Source organism: Mytilus edulis, chromosome 7, assembly GCF_963676685.1.
Source record: "Mytilus edulis chromosome 7, xbMytEdul2.2, whole genome shotgun sequence".
NCBI classification, from domain to species: domain Eukaryota; kingdom Metazoa; phylum Mollusca; class Bivalvia; order Mytilida; family Mytilidae; genus Mytilus; species Mytilus edulis.
Window position 1 is genome coordinate 76356734 of NC_092350.1, and position 17750 is coordinate 76374483.

Below are 17750 nucleotides of genomic sequence, written 5' to 3' on the forward strand. Positions count from 1 at the left end.
GAAAATATGTTTGTTCCGTAGGTACTTAATCAGAAAGCAATATATGAAAATTGAATTTGCCGAATAATTCGTACAATAAATAAACTCATCATAGATAGCAGGACTAAATTTAGTATATACGCCAGACGCGCGTTTCGGCTACAAAAAACTCATCAGTGACGCTCGAATAAAAAAAAGTTAAAAAGGCCAACTAAAGTACGAAGGTGAAGAGCATTGAGGTCTAAAATTCCTAAAAGTTTTGCCAAATACAGCTAAGCATAATATTTTTTTTTAAACTCGCTCAACATGGTAATAGAAATACGGTGTTCTTATTGCATTCTTATTGTTAGTTAAAAGTTAAAAAGTACCGGGCTTATAACATTAATACTCCATACGCGCGTATGGTCTACACAAGACTCATTAGGGATGCACAGATCAAAATATTTAGAAAGCCAAACCAAGTACAAAGTTGAAGGGCATTGAGGACCCAAAATTCAAAAAGGTTGTGCCAAATTCGTCTAGCCGTATTTGGCACAACTTTTTGGAATTTTGGGTCATCAATGCTCTTTAACTTTGTACAGATACTTGTTTGGCTTTATTACTATTTTGATCTGAGCGCCACTGATGAGTCTTATGTTGACGAAACACGTGTCTGGCGTATTAAATTATAATCCTGGTACATTTGATAACTAGTTAATATATGCCTGAGATATGAAAATACTTAGTATTTCGAATGGTTAATACAATGAACCTTTGCAAACAGTAAATTAAAAAAATATCATTGATATTCATGTCAACATTGAAGAGCTGACTACTTGGCTGGTGATACTTTAAAGGACGAAACGCCCACCAGCAGAGGCATCGGCCCAGTGATGAAAATAGTTATCAAAGGTACCAGGCTTAAAATTGAAGACGCCAGACGCGCGTTTCGTCTACATAAGACTCATCAGTGACGCTGATCTCAATAGTTAGAAAGCCAAACAAGTACTAAGTTAAAGTTAAAGTTGACTATACAACTATTTCTTCACAAGAAAATGCCTGTTCCAAGTCGGGAATGTGAAAGTAGTTATTCATTCGTTTGATGTGTTTTGAGCTTTTGATTTTTCTTTTTGATTATAGACTTTCCGTTTTGAATTTTCCTCTGAGTTCGGTATTTTTGTTATTTTTAATTTTTTGTCACTTCGATAAACAACCAGTTTATAGAAAAGAAATATATATTTGTAATTTTATAATTCATTTTTTGCTGAAATACCAACTGCATATTTCAAAAGACGTAAAAATACATGGAAAGAAGCAAGAAATAGCTGCAAGCTGATTGGTTTATTTGAGGAAATCCAGGTTTCTAACAACATAAATGGACAATATGGATGGGTAGATGCATCTGTAGAATATACACCTTGGGTTGAATATAAAAGTAAGTATGTCTATGAAACCTATAATGTGTATATGTTGATGATAGTACAGTTACATCACTTTGTGCAGCATTGTTCTGCGCATCTTTTTTTTTATTGTTTCCAACATTTGTTGCGTTATTAAGAAATGATTTTTCATAACGAAAGAACAAGACTGAAATTATGAAAAATGAAAACAGTTTTGTTAACCGTTATTCATAAAAAAAATCCTTATATCGCACGTATAGTTAATATACTGAAGAAACTCGATTACGAAAATTGAGGCGTCACAAATCCGGTCGAACAGTTCATGATGTTGTCATTCCATGCTTTACTTGAATTTTAAATTTTGTCTATTTGTTCATTTGTACTTCAGAATGCTACCATGTTAAACAGGAAGACATAGTAAAAACCACAGTTGTTAGATACGGAAATCAATTGCAGGACTGTTTGATATCTTGTCAAGCCTATGCATATATTGGTTTAAAGGTAGATTAATTTAATTTATTAGACATCGATATTCTATTTATATGTATAACTATTGTTAAAAGTATTTACCACAGAATTACAACAAACAAAAAACAGTACTCTCCAATAAAAATATCAACAAGTTGTTATAATGGAAAGGAAAAAAAATATTATTCAACAATTGTATCAATTCCACGCATACAAGATAAATGAAAGGGATGATATACCAAAGGGACATAGCATGCAAACTCGTTAAACGATATAAACTGTCAATACCATGGAAAATATTAAAATAAAACAGACCAACAAAAAAAACAGTAGTACACAAAGCACAGCATAGAAAAACAATCAACGGAGCAACACTAACCCCACCAAAAACTAGCGGTGATATAATGTGCTCCGGACGAGCTAGCAGATCCTGCTTCACATGTGGCACCCGTCGTGTTCATTGCAGCACAAACCTGGTGATAAGTCTAAATCGGTAGGTTACATTCTATAATAAGTTAACGGGATTGTATTTCGTTTTTGGGAAATCAATTGCGGGAATGTTTGCAATTTTGTCAAGCCTATACATATGTCGTGCTCTTGAGAAAAAGAATATAATATGTAAGATACAAACTAAATATTAGGAAGCAGGAAATTATAGTATGCAAATGCTAAACAAATGATACATTTTTTTTTTTTATGTAATTATGTTTTGTTGGGTTTTTTTTATCGTCATTTGTAAAAAGCAATGTGATACTTTTGTTTTGTCTCCTCTGTTGAGGCATATGATAAAATTGTTTCATAACCGATGTATTACATATGGCGTCTTTCTGCCATAAACATTTCATTTGAACTTCATCTGGAGAACTACTCAAATGTTTGATATATTAAACTGTTATGTTATCCATTGTTGAAGCATATAATAGAAAGATCATAGTATGTCATTTTTCATATCAGATTTATTATCAGCCCTTGGTCAATATCAGCCCTCCAGCCTTCAGTACTTGGGCTGATAATACATTCTGCTATTAATAGTTATCAAAAGTACCAGGATTCTAATTTAATACGCCAGACGCGCGTTTCGTCTACATAAGACTCATCAGTGAAGCTCAGATCAAAATAGTTAAAAAGCCAAACAAATACAAAGTTGAAGAGCATTGAGGACCCAAAATTACCAAAAATTGTGCCAAATACGGCTAAGGTAATCTACTCCTGGGGTAAGAAAATCCTTAGTTTTTCGAAAAATTCAAAAGTTTTGTAAACAGAAAATTTATAAAAATGACCATATAATTGATATTCATGTCAACACCGAAGTGCTGACTACTTAAAAGTGCCATGTAATAATCTGATACTAATTTATCTTACGCAAACAAGACGTTTATGACTTAGTTTGTAATTCTATTTTATGTTCATGTAATAGAGTCGTATCTTGGGTAAACAAATTACTAACACTGTTCTCTGGTTCCAAATGAGTAAACGCCACAACTTTTAAACAACAATACCATATTCATCGATAATTTAACAGTTCAGTGTTTTTAAAATACAAATATATTAAATTTCACATTACATCGCACTTAGTAATAGCGAACTACAATACATGTATTACTATGTACTATTCTACGAAATGAATGAGATATGCATTCAATGAATTCGTTCAGATGTCACGTGCACTTTTTTTTCATCTTTACTTAATTCAGCAGCATTTATATAAAATACATATACAACATTAAATCACGTTACACAAGAATTTAACCCGTGACCATTAATTCTTTACGGTCGATCTTTTACGATTTATGTTTTATGTCTTAATCTATTCGTACGGAAAACGGCATATTTAAAATTTAACTAATCGACACATAAGAATAACATAGTTTTAATCTTATCATAATATTATATTCAACAATCATTTATGTGGCACGTAACCAATACGTAATTAAATATCTTCCTTTAAATGGCTAATTTGAATAAAAAATGATTCTTAAACACAAATATTTGGTACTTGTAGAAAAAAAGATAATGCAATGATTCACTCAGTTTTTCTCTATATGAATAAACAATCAAACCAATAACAACGCAAATATGTCTCCAAATTTCCAGATTTGGGCAAAGAACTAGACCGTTTATGTCCTAGGATTGTACAATCCGAGATGGCGGTATACCCTGAATCTACCTTAAATCAGACAAAAACAATTACAAATTTCACATATATATATACTTGTGATAATACTACTAAGACAAACAAAAGTCCACATTTTTTTTTTAAATAAATGAAGCTATGACCCCTTTACTAAATATTTATATTGATGAATGTTATATCAAAATTGAAACCTTTTACTTACAAACATTTTTGGATTGCAGGTGGCCAAGGTTTCCTTAAAGCTTTTAAGCCTGAAATATTTTGACTAAATTTCCAGAATGGGCTCACTTGAGAATATTATGTACTTTTATGAAAATAATTGATTTATTTAGCTTAACAACATCTGCATTAGGTCCATTTACGAATCAAACTTTGTCCTTTTTGGTGTTTTATGATAAAGTTGATATTTTGTGCCATAAGTGATTCTTGTCCTTTGTTGTGTCCACAATGAATGAAAACAATAACTATAAAGGTGTACAGGTAATATAAATTGGGACAAATAGAAATTGGATATATCGTGTGACTGGGAGGTGTGTTGGCCTGGAACCACAATAGCACAATACATAGTACGACGAGTCTGTACTGACTCTGACACTTTCCCTCGCAAAATGACTCTAGGTAGCGATGTATAATTTAATAACTTCAGCATGGAATACAAATGTACAGAGTTTGAACTTCTCATTGTAATACTAAATCAAATCTGCCACATTGACATAATAAAACAGTTTATATAACAAACCATAATTTACTTGAATAGATTTGACAAATATTTCTCTGAATGGGTGCAAATTCTATTAATCGATTAAAAACAAAATGTAGCACATACTAGATAACAATTACCAATAGAACAAAACAAATTGAAACATGAAATACGATTAGATTAATCTAATAAACTTTACTTAAATCTTTCACACTAAAAAAAACAAAACCCCTTAGTGAAATGTTGCAAATATAAGAAAAATATTGATTTTACACAACCTTTTACAAAATGTCCGACAAGTTTTAAAATCAGTTTATGTCCATTTTCCCACTGTGACAACGCACACAATTCTTGCGACTGCCATTTTCAAGTTCTCGTATACATAGACCTGGGTCAATACAAACAGATCAAAATGTAACGCGATATTCTACGTTAAGAAACCTTACGAATATTCATAAAGCACTGTAAAATTTACGTGTTTATTTGCAATTAATAAATATATATGTTTTTCTCAAAATTCAAGATATAAACTTTTTATAGTAAATACCACTATGTTAAAGTAGATGAATAAAGATAGTTTCACTATAAACAGAAGCAAACATGACACTCCTGCTTGTGAATGTGCTCTATTATTTTTTTCTTCTTTTCAATTATTTTTTGGCGTTAATTTTGTTTTCCTTTCTTTGGTTTGATTTTTAATTTTATGATTGACATAGTTCTGTTATAAACTTTGATTGCCCTTATAAGATGCCATGCTATCCGTCACTAAGTATAGAAAGACTTACTTAAAAACAATTGAAACACATAGTAAATTACGTTTTGTAATGCACATGCGTTTCTTGCCAAAGGTTTTAATATTGGTGGATTACGAATATTTTCACAGAATGAGATAGCTCTTTTAAAGAAATACTAGTTATAGAACAGACCATTTTTTGTTTTGACAAACAGTTTTATTTTTATTTTTTATCTTGTAACTTATACGAGAGCTTTCCTGATCCAATCGTAATATTTTACCACCATTATGTATTTTTTCACAAATTGTTCACGATTAACCGAATGACATCTGTGATTCCTGTCTATATTCATCATGTATGTGAATCTTTATCGACGAAAATAGCAAATATTACCGTGAAAAAATTAATCTGTTTAAATAGATGAATTATAGCCAGTATATATCATGAAACACTTTATTCCGAACTTTAATTATGATAACTCAAGATGATTGTGGACAAACAATTTGTATATTAATTGATACGCTTTGATAAAGCATTGTATCTGTTCCGGACCATATGAGTATTTAGACCATTCGCGTATGGTCATGACCATATGCATATACTCATATGGTCCCACCATTTGAGTATATATACTCTCGTTTGGTTATTAACAGGCCGGACCATATGAGTATTTGGACCATATAGGTTTTTTTTCAAATATGCATTTGAAATGTTTCAATAATACAATAAACTATATCTTTAAAAGAAAACAATAATGGTAACTTAAAAATGTATTAATTCTATAATTCAAAGGCTGCATAAACATTAAATATAGATGCCACAGTCAGGTGATCTTAGTTTTCTTCGCTAATTGTATTATTGCATGTATGCTTAGAATGAATTTTACTTCCACACGGTACCATAGCTTTTCTGCATTTGCACGTCTTGGTTAAGCACGAACCTTTTTCTTGCGAGTGACAAGCTAGACATTTTTGCAGCTGCGTGCAATGATATTAAGGTCTAGGGCAATTCCGATGTTTCTACGGTGTTTTAAGAAGCTCTAGATATCCAATATTGTAACAAAACTGCAGTGTACCATTTTCACAACTATCGTCCTTGCCGGTGATGTCATCTACTCTTAAAACACAATAAACGTGGTAAATCATCAGACGACCTCTTTGCGTTCATCATACAATATAATATCAAACTTGTTGCTTGAAATCAAGGTAGCTACATGTAACTTGTCATGAAAACATTGACTATTTTCAACTTTTTTCATTAATATAATCAGCAAGACAGTTGTGTGTGTTTATACATAAATGAAACAGACATTATAAGAGCGGGATCAATGTGCAAACAGAATGAAACAGAGCAATGTAAGAAAGACAAATTCTTATACTGCGCAAATGCCAACATTAGTCCTTATGGTTTTATTATCTACAAAAAAGATGGTAAGTTGTACCAATATACGTAGAATATATATAATAAGCATGTCTAACAGGGTACAACAACACCACATCAAAAGCAAAATCATAGAAAAAAGTATGAATATTTCGAATAACTAATATCCCTCATCAATATCTTGTCACGTGGTAGTCATATGCAATAATAATCTTGATTGTTATTCAAATTATAACGAGCCAAACGTTGTTAATTGTTGTTTCAATATTTATGATTGGGAAGAGTTCTCTACTAAATCCCGAATTGGCACTGGTCCAGCGGTACAGGTTAGTAAAGGCGGGATTGTATGATAAATTAAATGGAACTATTTCGCCTCTTCTGTTTGTACTGTAATATGTCGTTGCAGCTGTCAGTATTAACACATACGAACCCATTATCAATATTCCATTTCCTATAATATCGTTTGGTAAACAAAACCGCAAAGTTCATGTAAAAAATAAAATCACAAAAATACTGAACTCAGAGGAAAATCAATTCGGAAAGTCCATAATCACATGGCAAAATCAAATAACCAAACGCATCAAAAACGAATGGACAAGAACTGTCATATTCCTGACTTGGTACAGGCATTTTCAAATGTAGAAAATGGTGGATTGAATCTGGTTTTATACTAGCTAAACCTCTCACTTGTATGACAGTCGCATCAAATTCCATTATATTGTCACCGATGCGTGAACAAAACAAACAGACACAATAGGTGAGAATGTCAAAAATAGGGGTATAACAGTGAACATTGTGTTATCATCGTAATCACTATAAAAACAACAAATGTAACGAAGAAGCACAAAAAGGCATACATCAAATTAACATCCTCATTTGGATTATATTATACGATTTTATTTGTCTATGTAAAATGCACCCATCAAGGAAGGAGGGTTTTGGGTACTGAATTTGAGTAACTGTTACTCTGATATCTTTTGTTTAGAACATATATCTTAGAAACTGTAAATGTTACTCTGATATCTTTTGTACGTGATACGCATTGTACAGTATTTGGGTGACAGCTTTGGAGAGAAAGGTACTGGTTTTTACCTGTAGGTTTACAAAAGAAGGTTGTTGATATGACACCGTCCCTAATAAATGTACATGTAATTGTGTCCAAGAAAAATATCGTAGAGTCGGACATGATATATGTAAATTGAAATTGGAATATACCTCTTTTGTTAATTTTTATATCCCAAAATGTTTAATATTGATCCTATAAATATGTGGTAAGTATAACCTTTATATATCAAAGTACGGTCTTCAACACGGAGACTTGGCTTACACCGAACATCGAGATATAAAGGATCACATACATCACTTTTGTAAAACCATTCAAACAGGAAAAAGGTCGAATATATATAAACACGATATATATATACATGTATTTGATAGCTGTTATATTTTTTGTGGGGTTCGTGTTGTTTATTCTTTAGTTTTCTATGTTGTGTCGTGTGTACTATTGTTTTTCTGTTTGTCTTTTTTATTTTTAGCCATGGCGTTGTCAGTTTGTTTTAGATTTATGAGTTTGACTGTCCCTTTGGTATCTTTCGTCCCTCTTTTATATTCAAGTAATACTTTTCTTTGACCATTATTTTAAACCATGTTAACCCATGAATTATAATATTTTGTTGATATTGTGATTTTTGTCAACTTTGAATTGACAGGTAGCAGACCAATTAAAGTTTGTTTTTATTGCAATTAATACCAATTGTGTGTAGCTGTAGGGCAATATACATGTATGATTGAGGATAAATCAGACAAGTGAAAATTTATCTTAGTAGCACAAACTAATTTAAAGTTGGACAAATATGTTGTTTAAAATAAAAAACAATTGCTATGTATTTGAACTGGACATGTATAATGCAATGATTTTTAGTACTTGTATTCAATTCATCATTTTCAAAATTTAATAAGCGATTCTATTAAGAATATTTCATAGTTTTTAACTGGTAAATTTATTTCACTCATATTTAACTTCCAGCAACTGCACCTTTAAATACATTTAAAGTCTGGAGGAGGTCAGAAGACACACACCAAACCCTTAAAGGCTTTATAAACCTTTATTAAAATGCAGTTGAATTATTCAGATATCAAAAATGTGTGAGCGTAATGGGTCATTACAAGTGACACAATGTTCATGTATATATGTTGTGAATTTATGTGGTTTTACTAAATAGATGAACTTTGAAGTTATTATCTTATAAGATATCAAACAAAATCCTATTTTTTTAAAATAAATGCTATAGTTATATTGAATGTTTATTCATTCGCATCATTCAAATGATTTTTCCAAATTCATTGTAATCAGATGTAATCATGATAACTTTGCCAATTTAATCAGATACTTTCAGGAATGATGTAATCATTAATTAAATTTAATCGTACAAATGACAAAGTAATTGTAATTTAATCAATCACATTGAAAGTTATCGGACCCAACTCAGAAGATATGTTAGAGTACTACATGTGTGACGGTAGTCATTTTACTGTAAGTCCTTAAACTTTTCAGGGGTTTGGTTAACTTTCTTATCTTTTATTCTATCTCCTTTTATTGACAACTCTTGTAGTTCCGTCCATTTTGTTTTCCCCACCGGGACACTCACCGGGACACAGAAAGCCCGGCCGGGCCTATGACGTCATTTTTGGGATAGAAATACGTAAGCTCTAGGGTTTGGGGGATTGCACTTTTGGGATTTGAACGCTAGTTAGTAGTTGACCGTATTATATTCTACATTTTATCTAAAACTTTATATCTTACTAACCAGGTAAGGATTTAAACGTAAACTTGACCATCGTATTCTGAAAATTTATATCTTATTGAAATGTATTGTAAATGTGAACTATAGAAATACACGTAAACAACACGTATAAATAAAACATATATACTTTAACAATCGTCAGTTTATTAGAGAACTTGGGATAACATTAGGCAAACAGGAACAGTTTTTCACTAATCTGTTACATGAACATGAACATGAACATGAACATGAACATGAGCATGAACATACGGATTTTTTGTGTTATTTAAATTTACTGTTACGAAATTTAAGAAATTATTATAAACTAAGGAATGTATCTCCCTCATGCAAAGCTCTGATTCCTTTCACGGATTTGGCTTTACTTTTTGGACCTTTTGGATTATAGCTCTTCATCATTTATATAAGCTTTGGATTTCTAATATTTTGGCCACGAGCATCACTGAAGAGACATGTATTGTCGAAATGCGCATCTGGTGCAAGAAAATTGGTACCGTAAATTTTATTACTATCACTGGGTCGATGCCTCTGCTGGTGGACTATTAGTCCCCGAGGGTATCACCAGCCCAGTAGCCAGTACTTCGGTACTGGCATGAACATACGGATTTTTTGTGTTATTTAAATTTACTGTTACGAAATTTAAGAAATTATTATAAACTAAGGAATGTATCTCCCTCATGCAAAGCTCTGATTCCTTTCACGGATTTGGCTTTACTTTTTGGACCTTTTGGATTATAGCTCTTCATCATTTATATAAGCTTTGGATTTCTAATATTTTGGCCACGAGCATCACTGAAGAGACATGTATTGTCGAAATGCGCATCTGGTGCAAGAAAATTGGTACCGTAAATTTTATTACTATCACTGGGTCGATGCCTCTGCTGGTGGACTATTAGTCCCCGAGGGTATCACCAGCCCAGTAGCCAGTACTTCGGTACTGGCATGAACATACGGATTTTTTGTGTTATTTAAATTTACTGATACGAAATTTAAGAAATTATTATAAACTAAGGAATGTATCTCCCTCATGCAAAGCTCTGATTCCTTTCACGGATTTGGCTTTACTTTTTGGACCTTTTGGATTATAGCTCTTCATCATTTATATAAGCTTTGGATTTCTAATATTTTGGCCACGAGCATCACTGAAGAGACATGTATTGTCGAAATGCGCATCTGGTGCAAGAAAATTGGTACCGTAAATTTTATTACTATCACTGGGTCGATGCCTCTGCTGGTGGACTATTAGTCCCCGAGGGTATCACCAGCCCAGTAGCGAGTACTTCGGTACTGGCATGAACATACGGATTTTTTGTGTTATTTAAATTTACTGTTACGAAATTTAAGAAATTATTATAAACTAAGGAATGTATCTCCCTCATGCAAAGCTCTGATTCCTTTCACGGATTTGGCTTTACTTTTTGGACCTTTTGGATTATAGCTCTTCATCATTTATATAAGCTTTGGATTTCTAATATTTTGGCCACGAGCATCACTGAAGAGACATGTATTGTCGAAATGCGCATCTGGTGCAAGAAAATTGGTACCGTAAATTTTATTTTATTACACATGCAATCTTAGAAACTTTTCTCCTGTAACAGTATAAAAGCATTCGACTTTTCGAACCTTGACATAAGTTTGATTCATTCCAAACTTAAAGTCAAATTAAAAAAAAATGTTATGCTTTGTTTCATAAAAAATAATGACTAACTCAGATACAAATATCTTTGTTTAGGGAGGTACAAATCCTACTTTGTAAAAAAATGGAAAAAAACTCTCGAAAACAAATATTATGAAGATGCTTACTTTAAGACATTTTGATGGGAACCAACTGCGCTCATCTTCTTGTCTGATTGTCTCTCCATTCATATCGACTTGCTTATACAGGATCGTCGTATGGAGATTGAAAAGACGCTATCGTTATCCTTTAATTTCCTGTTCCGCTATATAGATGATGTCCATTCACTTTGTTTATCATCAAATTAGACTTATCCCTGAGTTTGTACCTACATGAACAACACATGGGTGTCACATATGCAGCAGGATCTGTTTTCCTTTCTGTATTACCTGGGTTCACCCAAGGTCTGTTCTTATTTTTCATTTTTATTTAATTTTTTGGAGTGGGTGCCGAGTTGCTCAGTCTTTAGTTTTCTGTGCTCTGGTTAGTACTTTAACTGCTGTTTTTAATGTTTTTTTATCGTTAAATAATGTTTTAGTTCTATACCAAGTACAGTTAACAGGATATATACAATGTTTGAAAATTTTATTATATATATGCACCATATTACATAAACAAATATATGATGAAATTTAAACTACATCGAAATACATTAAATCAATCTTATACATAATTCAATATGTATAGTATCATAAACACAGTACTGTCAATATTAGCAGTGAGTTTCTCAGCCAATTTTAGGTATTTACTAAGATTTTTAGTTGTTTTTTTTATATTTTGTACAGATAACAATTGTATCAACTTTATAAGTAGAGGGTGTCTCCCACACTATTGTGTGATATATGTCGACATTTATCATGGTGTTTTGTTAGTTTGTCATAATGAGTTTGAATATTAACTTTGATATCTTCCGTCTATCTTTTTTTTCATTATAACTGTGACAATGTCAAGTCTATAAGGGAAAAAATAAACGCAAAATTGTGTCGACTGAAATATAAATTTATGAAATTAGAGGAACTGATTAAAAGCAAGGCTTAGATTAAGGTCATTTTAATTATTTATCAAACTAATGAACGTTTGTGACGTGGACTTGAACCGTCCGACAGACTTTGAACAGCTTTAAATATGTTCGTCAACATCATCAATTTATGGTATCGTGGTACAAAAAAATGAAATGTAACTAATTTCAATTAAAGCAATTGCAAGTAAATAAATCTAATGTCAGTATATTTAAGCCGCACAGGTCATATATCTGAATAATTTCTGTATGTTTGAGTAGTACAAAAATAGTTTGAATTCACATGGGCAAATCAAATAACACGATACAGGGCTGCCATACCTCTTTCGCAGGTAACAAGTAAAGTATTATTACTTTTGTCAAAGTACAAGCCTTCTGGACGAGAAATCCCGTCCCTTTTGGATAAAATATCTTTTTCTCTTTTACCATCCTTAGATATGATTTTTAATGTGTTTGACCAGTAGTGTGCAGCAAAATAATTACCAAACTGGTCGACTGCAATACCAGAATCGGCGAAAGGTGATGACCATATCTGTTTCCCGCTTAAATCACAGCATGTAATGTTACAATTCCATGCACACTCATTACTAGTATAAACAAACTTGTCACTATAAATGGATAAGTAGTCATTGCTGTCTGGTACATCTTTTGGAATTGTTCTGTTCAAACATCCATCTAAATCAAACTCACATATTCCCTTGTTTTTGATGAGGACATAAAGTTTACTCTTGTGGTAAGATAAACCGTGACATGCCTCACCGACATCAATGCTTTGCTTCACAATTTCCTCATCAATGTTCACAATGTTGATCGATTTAGAATCTCTACACGATACTGCCACAGTGTTATTGTTAATCACTGCTAAATCATTAGGACATTTTCCAACTTTTATATTTGTAGAAATCGTTCCATCCTCTTTGTACACTGACAGTTGATTTCCAAAACAAAGAGCAAAAACCATTCTACCGTCCGGGACAATAATACATCCTCTGTGTGTATCTTTCGTTAACAGAAATCTACGTTCAAGTTTCAGTTGAATATTATCTATATTACGACTTTTAATATATATTATAGTCGGAACATTAACTTGCGCTCTTTTTTGCTCCCATGCTCGAACATTAATCTGGCAGGATTCCCGGTAAACTTGTAATTGCACGTAAGATCTCAATTCCGAAAACATTTTTTCTATGTTTGGATTGATTTTTAACTGTAGAGAAGTTACCTTTGATGCATCTAGTTGACAAATTGCCGAGGACCACTTTTCTAACTCGTGTAATTTTGTCCTAAATTCTTTTGTGACTAAGAAGACCTGAACATCTGATAATCCATCATTTATTTGTTTTATCATGTTTATTGTTGTCCTTGTCTTTTCAATGCTTTGTTCCTTTTCTTTCAAATCTGACAACAACTGGTGACCTTCGGACAAATTGCAATTGGCGTATGTATCTAAATCTTTAAATATACTTGACTCAATATCATTTAAATGTTTATCAAATTGTTCTCTTAGAGACTCAATTTTCGTATGGATAGTTTTCTTGTCATCTTTTATTTCACTGATGTTCTGAATTCTGTTATTTTTAAGTTCCTCCAAAGTTTTTCCAAGTTCTTCAAACCCTGTTTCGACATCCAATAAATCGACGGAGTTCTTTGCATGACGTGCAACTTCGATTATTGGTTTTAACCCGGAGCACAGCCAATGATTTTCTTGTATGCACAATCTACAGAGAGTAACTTCGTGGTCAGGACAGTAAAATATTTTTTTCTCTTCATGTTTCTCGCATTCCTGCTTGAAGCTAGAAGAAAATGATTCAACATTTATATACAGACTGATTGGTATTGCCTGGTGTGTACGACTCGCCTTGTTAGTCTTGTGATGTTCAACGCATTGGCTACACAATCCTTCGTCACAGGTCGTGCACCAGAAAATCGCAGCTGATATAATGTGTCTAAATTTGCATGAACCACACAGCTTAGAACTGGATGATGCCATCCTGGAAAATAAAAGTAATTTACTGACTCCATGCTTCTTGTTTATGGTGTTGTTTATCTTACATGGGTAAATATCACATCATTCTAAAACTAAAACGTATTGGGATATTGGCTTGGAGCCCTTTAGTGAAAGAACATCTAAACATTAAATTAGGAAATTCCCAAAAATGTTCCATTTTTAATCCGATGATTATGTATGCAGACTCTTACCTCAACAATGCTATCAAGTGTATTTAAAGCACTTTAGACGCTTGAAATTTTTCGAATGTTGTTTCATTCTTTTTTTTCCAAATAATTTAAGATGTAATCAGTCAATCTGTTGTGTATTGGTTTTTTCTATATTGGGTATAAATTTGACATATTTAATCGAGTCTCTCGGCATTGTTAGTCTTGTTTGGGTTGTTTTTTTGTAACTTCAGTTCGTTTATATGTTTTAGAGTATAGTGTGTGTTCTAGGTGCGGGATTTTCTCTCTGTGTTGAAGAAAAAAGTAAAATCACAAAAATACTGAACTCAGAGGAAAATCTAATCGGAAAGTCCATAATCACATGGCAAAATCAAATTACAAAACACATCAAAAACGAATGGACAAGAACTGTCATATTCCTCAATTCTCAATTCTTCTATTGCATATTGTATAGTAGCAAGTTTCTTTACACTTTGCTTTTAATTTTGTCATCTTGTTAAGAAAGACAGATTGACATAAATTTTTTTCAGGTTTCTAAATCTCTGTCTGTTGTGCACTTTTAGAAGATAAAATATTGTTCAAACATAATGCACAAAAAGATGGCGAGGTTGTACAAAAACAGCTATTTCATGTAGTTGGTTAAACTTTACTGTCGAGTTCGACAGACACAGAAACAAACCTAAACAATTATTTGTCTTTCTGGACTGCATAAATAAAACAAATACTGTTACCATTTACTAGCGTTTACGTTTTGCAGGTTTCGCGAGTAGAAAAGGATGTAGATTGTGAAGAATAAAGAGAATATGTCAAATTTGATCTCTCGTCATGATACAAGAATTAAGACATATATCACTGCAAAATATCTTAAAAGTTCTAAACACAAAATAAGCAATAAACAACAGTAGTTCTCGTTGTATTATGTACACCCTTAATCAGAAATGGAAAATAAACTGTAGAGCATATTTCATCTTTTTTTAATACTTATTATATTGCGTGATTTACTAAAACTGTGGAGCTCTGAACGAAAATGATTGATAGTCTCCTAGTTTTATATTCTTCAGTTGTTTCAAGATAACGTAACAAAAAGTCTATGTTTATTTTAACAATAAAAAACGTAACATCCATAATTAAAGTATATAATGACATTGAAATAACAACGCAGTACTCGAAGGAATTTCATCATAACGGCAAAGCTCATTTCTCGCCGAAAAAAGTCGATTAACGTTTACACATTTGTCTTGAACTCAGCGAATCTCCAACTTTAAATTCCATTAATTTTTCTTTCAAAAGTTGATACCGAATTTTCCTTTTTAAATTTTAATGATTAAGAATAATCACCGAATGGATCTACTCCCATAGTAGGGACGTTCAAAGAAGCATATGTGAACGCCTAGGATGCACAAGAACCGAAACAGCAAAGGAGCTATATGGCACAAAAGTTAAACAAAAAAATAATAGCCAACTCCATGTAAGGTCAACATTGTCTGAGGGATTTAAAACCTTAATTTTATTATAGTTCATGAATTCACCTCAAGGTTTGTAAAAAAACATCTCAGTTCACAAACTACTGACAAAGAAGCTGAACCCTCGGGGACTGGTATCAGCGCTTTTAAAATATGAAAACAGCATTTTTTTACATAAATAAGGCCGTTAGTTTTTAGTTTAAATTGTTTTACATTGTCATTTCGGGGCCTTTTATAGCTTACTATGTGGTATGGGCTTTGCTCATTGCTGCAGGCCGTACGGTGACCTATAGTTTTTAATTTCTGTGTCATGTTGGTCTCTTGTGGAGAGTTGTTTCAATCATACCACATCTTCTTTTTTATATTTTATAAATGACATGCGTCCAAAGATTGTTTCTAGGTCTACCTTCCTCTGTAACCCTCAAAGCAGAATACCGAAAGCCAATGATGTACATGATGCAAAACAGTTGACGAACTTTAGACGAAAAAAAATGCAACGTGTACAATCAAGTGGTATATATGGTGCTAACTAGCTGTTCGTAAACCATTCTTGACTGAATAAATGTTAGATTAATGAAAATAAAAAAAACATACCTTTTCTTAATAATCTCTGATGATTTAGCTACTATCTAAATTATAAGTTGAAAACATTTGCCATTTCACCTGTCAGGTAAATATTGATCGTTATATTATTATCCTTCGAACATACGTGTTATTCACATTTTTCTTCTATATTTACAAATTTTCCTACATGTCAACCAAAAATAATTAATCCGTTATATTACTACAGCCGACAGGAAACTAAGGTGCATGTTGATGGTTAAATGAGTGATTGTATCAAATTTGAAAATTCGCCAACAACTATGTAGGGCATGTATAAAAATATTGACAATTTAATTTTTAGTGCAAACAATGAAAAAAGACAATATTCAAATCCTGTATCAATTTTCGGCAACACGGTTGATAATGGTTATAAAACGAAGAGTTAAGGCTAGCTTTATTTCTCAAACAGCATTCAAAAGTGTACGCTTTTTGTACTTTCATTGGAAAGTGTAACCATCGAGTGAAACATTTTTATACAAAACTCAATATAAGAATAAGTAGATGAGGTAAGATTGACGATATGACAACTATCCACTAAAGATCCCATGAAGTGAATGTGAGCCATTATAGACAACCGTACAGCCTTCGACAATGCGAAAACCTCATTTTCAATGGCATTATATATTTAAGTTTAATTTTTAATACGCAGGAAACCATTACTATAACAAAAAGTTACTTTAATAACAAAACTAGGTATTCGAAGTTGTATTTTTTTCCCGGAATGATCATTTATGTTCATATGTAAGAGTTGCTTCCGCATACTTATTTTCATTTGTTTATATTTTACCCACTCCTGCAGACCATAAAAAACTCGATAACTTATAGGACAAAACATTGAATTTACATCAATATTTAAAAAACAATGCTCAAATTCTACGATTCGATCTCAGACCTTTTTCATAGACTTTCGACATAAAAAAAATTCTTTTAGGTTGTTTTGTACACGAAGTTATGATTAGTTACTTTAAATTGACCATTTGAACAGATGGTACTGACAAAACATTAAGTATAATTAAAGAAAAACAACACATAGAAGCTTTACTTTGTTTGACAATGTTTTCTCGGGGTAACAATCTGTCTATCACCATCTGATCTATGTTGACCTTTTTGTTAACTGGGAATTAGTTTTCGTTTCTGTTGTATTGATCAATGTCGTTCTGTGTAACATTTCTAAGTCCCGATTGTAGTTCACAATGATGCTTAAATTGATTGATTTAAGGTGTATGCTTTGTGTTTCGGAA

At 32.2% G+C, this 17750-nt stretch overlaps 1 protein-coding gene and 1 long non-coding RNA gene across 2 annotated transcripts; one reads left to right on the forward strand and one right to left on the reverse strand.

The window, feature by feature from the left end:
* The first annotated feature begins 1227 nt into the window (after positions 1–1227).
* Positions 1228–8169, forward strand: LOC139482219 (uncharacterized). The gene is made up of 3 exons (XR_011654797.1): positions 1228–1393; positions 1747–1859; positions 6665–8169. It is a non-coding gene; the product is annotated as an uncharacterized lncRNA (long non-coding RNA).
* A 4391-nt stretch (positions 8170–12560) lies between these two features.
* LOC139483434 (uncharacterized) lies at positions 12561–14258 on the reverse strand. Its single transcript, XM_071267455.1, has one exon. The coding sequence runs from the start codon at positions 14256–14258 to the stop codon at positions 12561–12563; it is 1698 nt and encodes a 565-aa protein (XP_071123556.1).
* Positions 14259–17750: the final 3492 nt, after the last annotated feature.

Excerpts from the sequence above, each read along its gene's own strand:
- LOC139483434 (XM_071267455.1), bottom strand. The coding sequence starts at position 14,258 with ATGGCATCATCCAGTTCTAAGCTGTGTGGTTCATGCAAATTTAGACAC.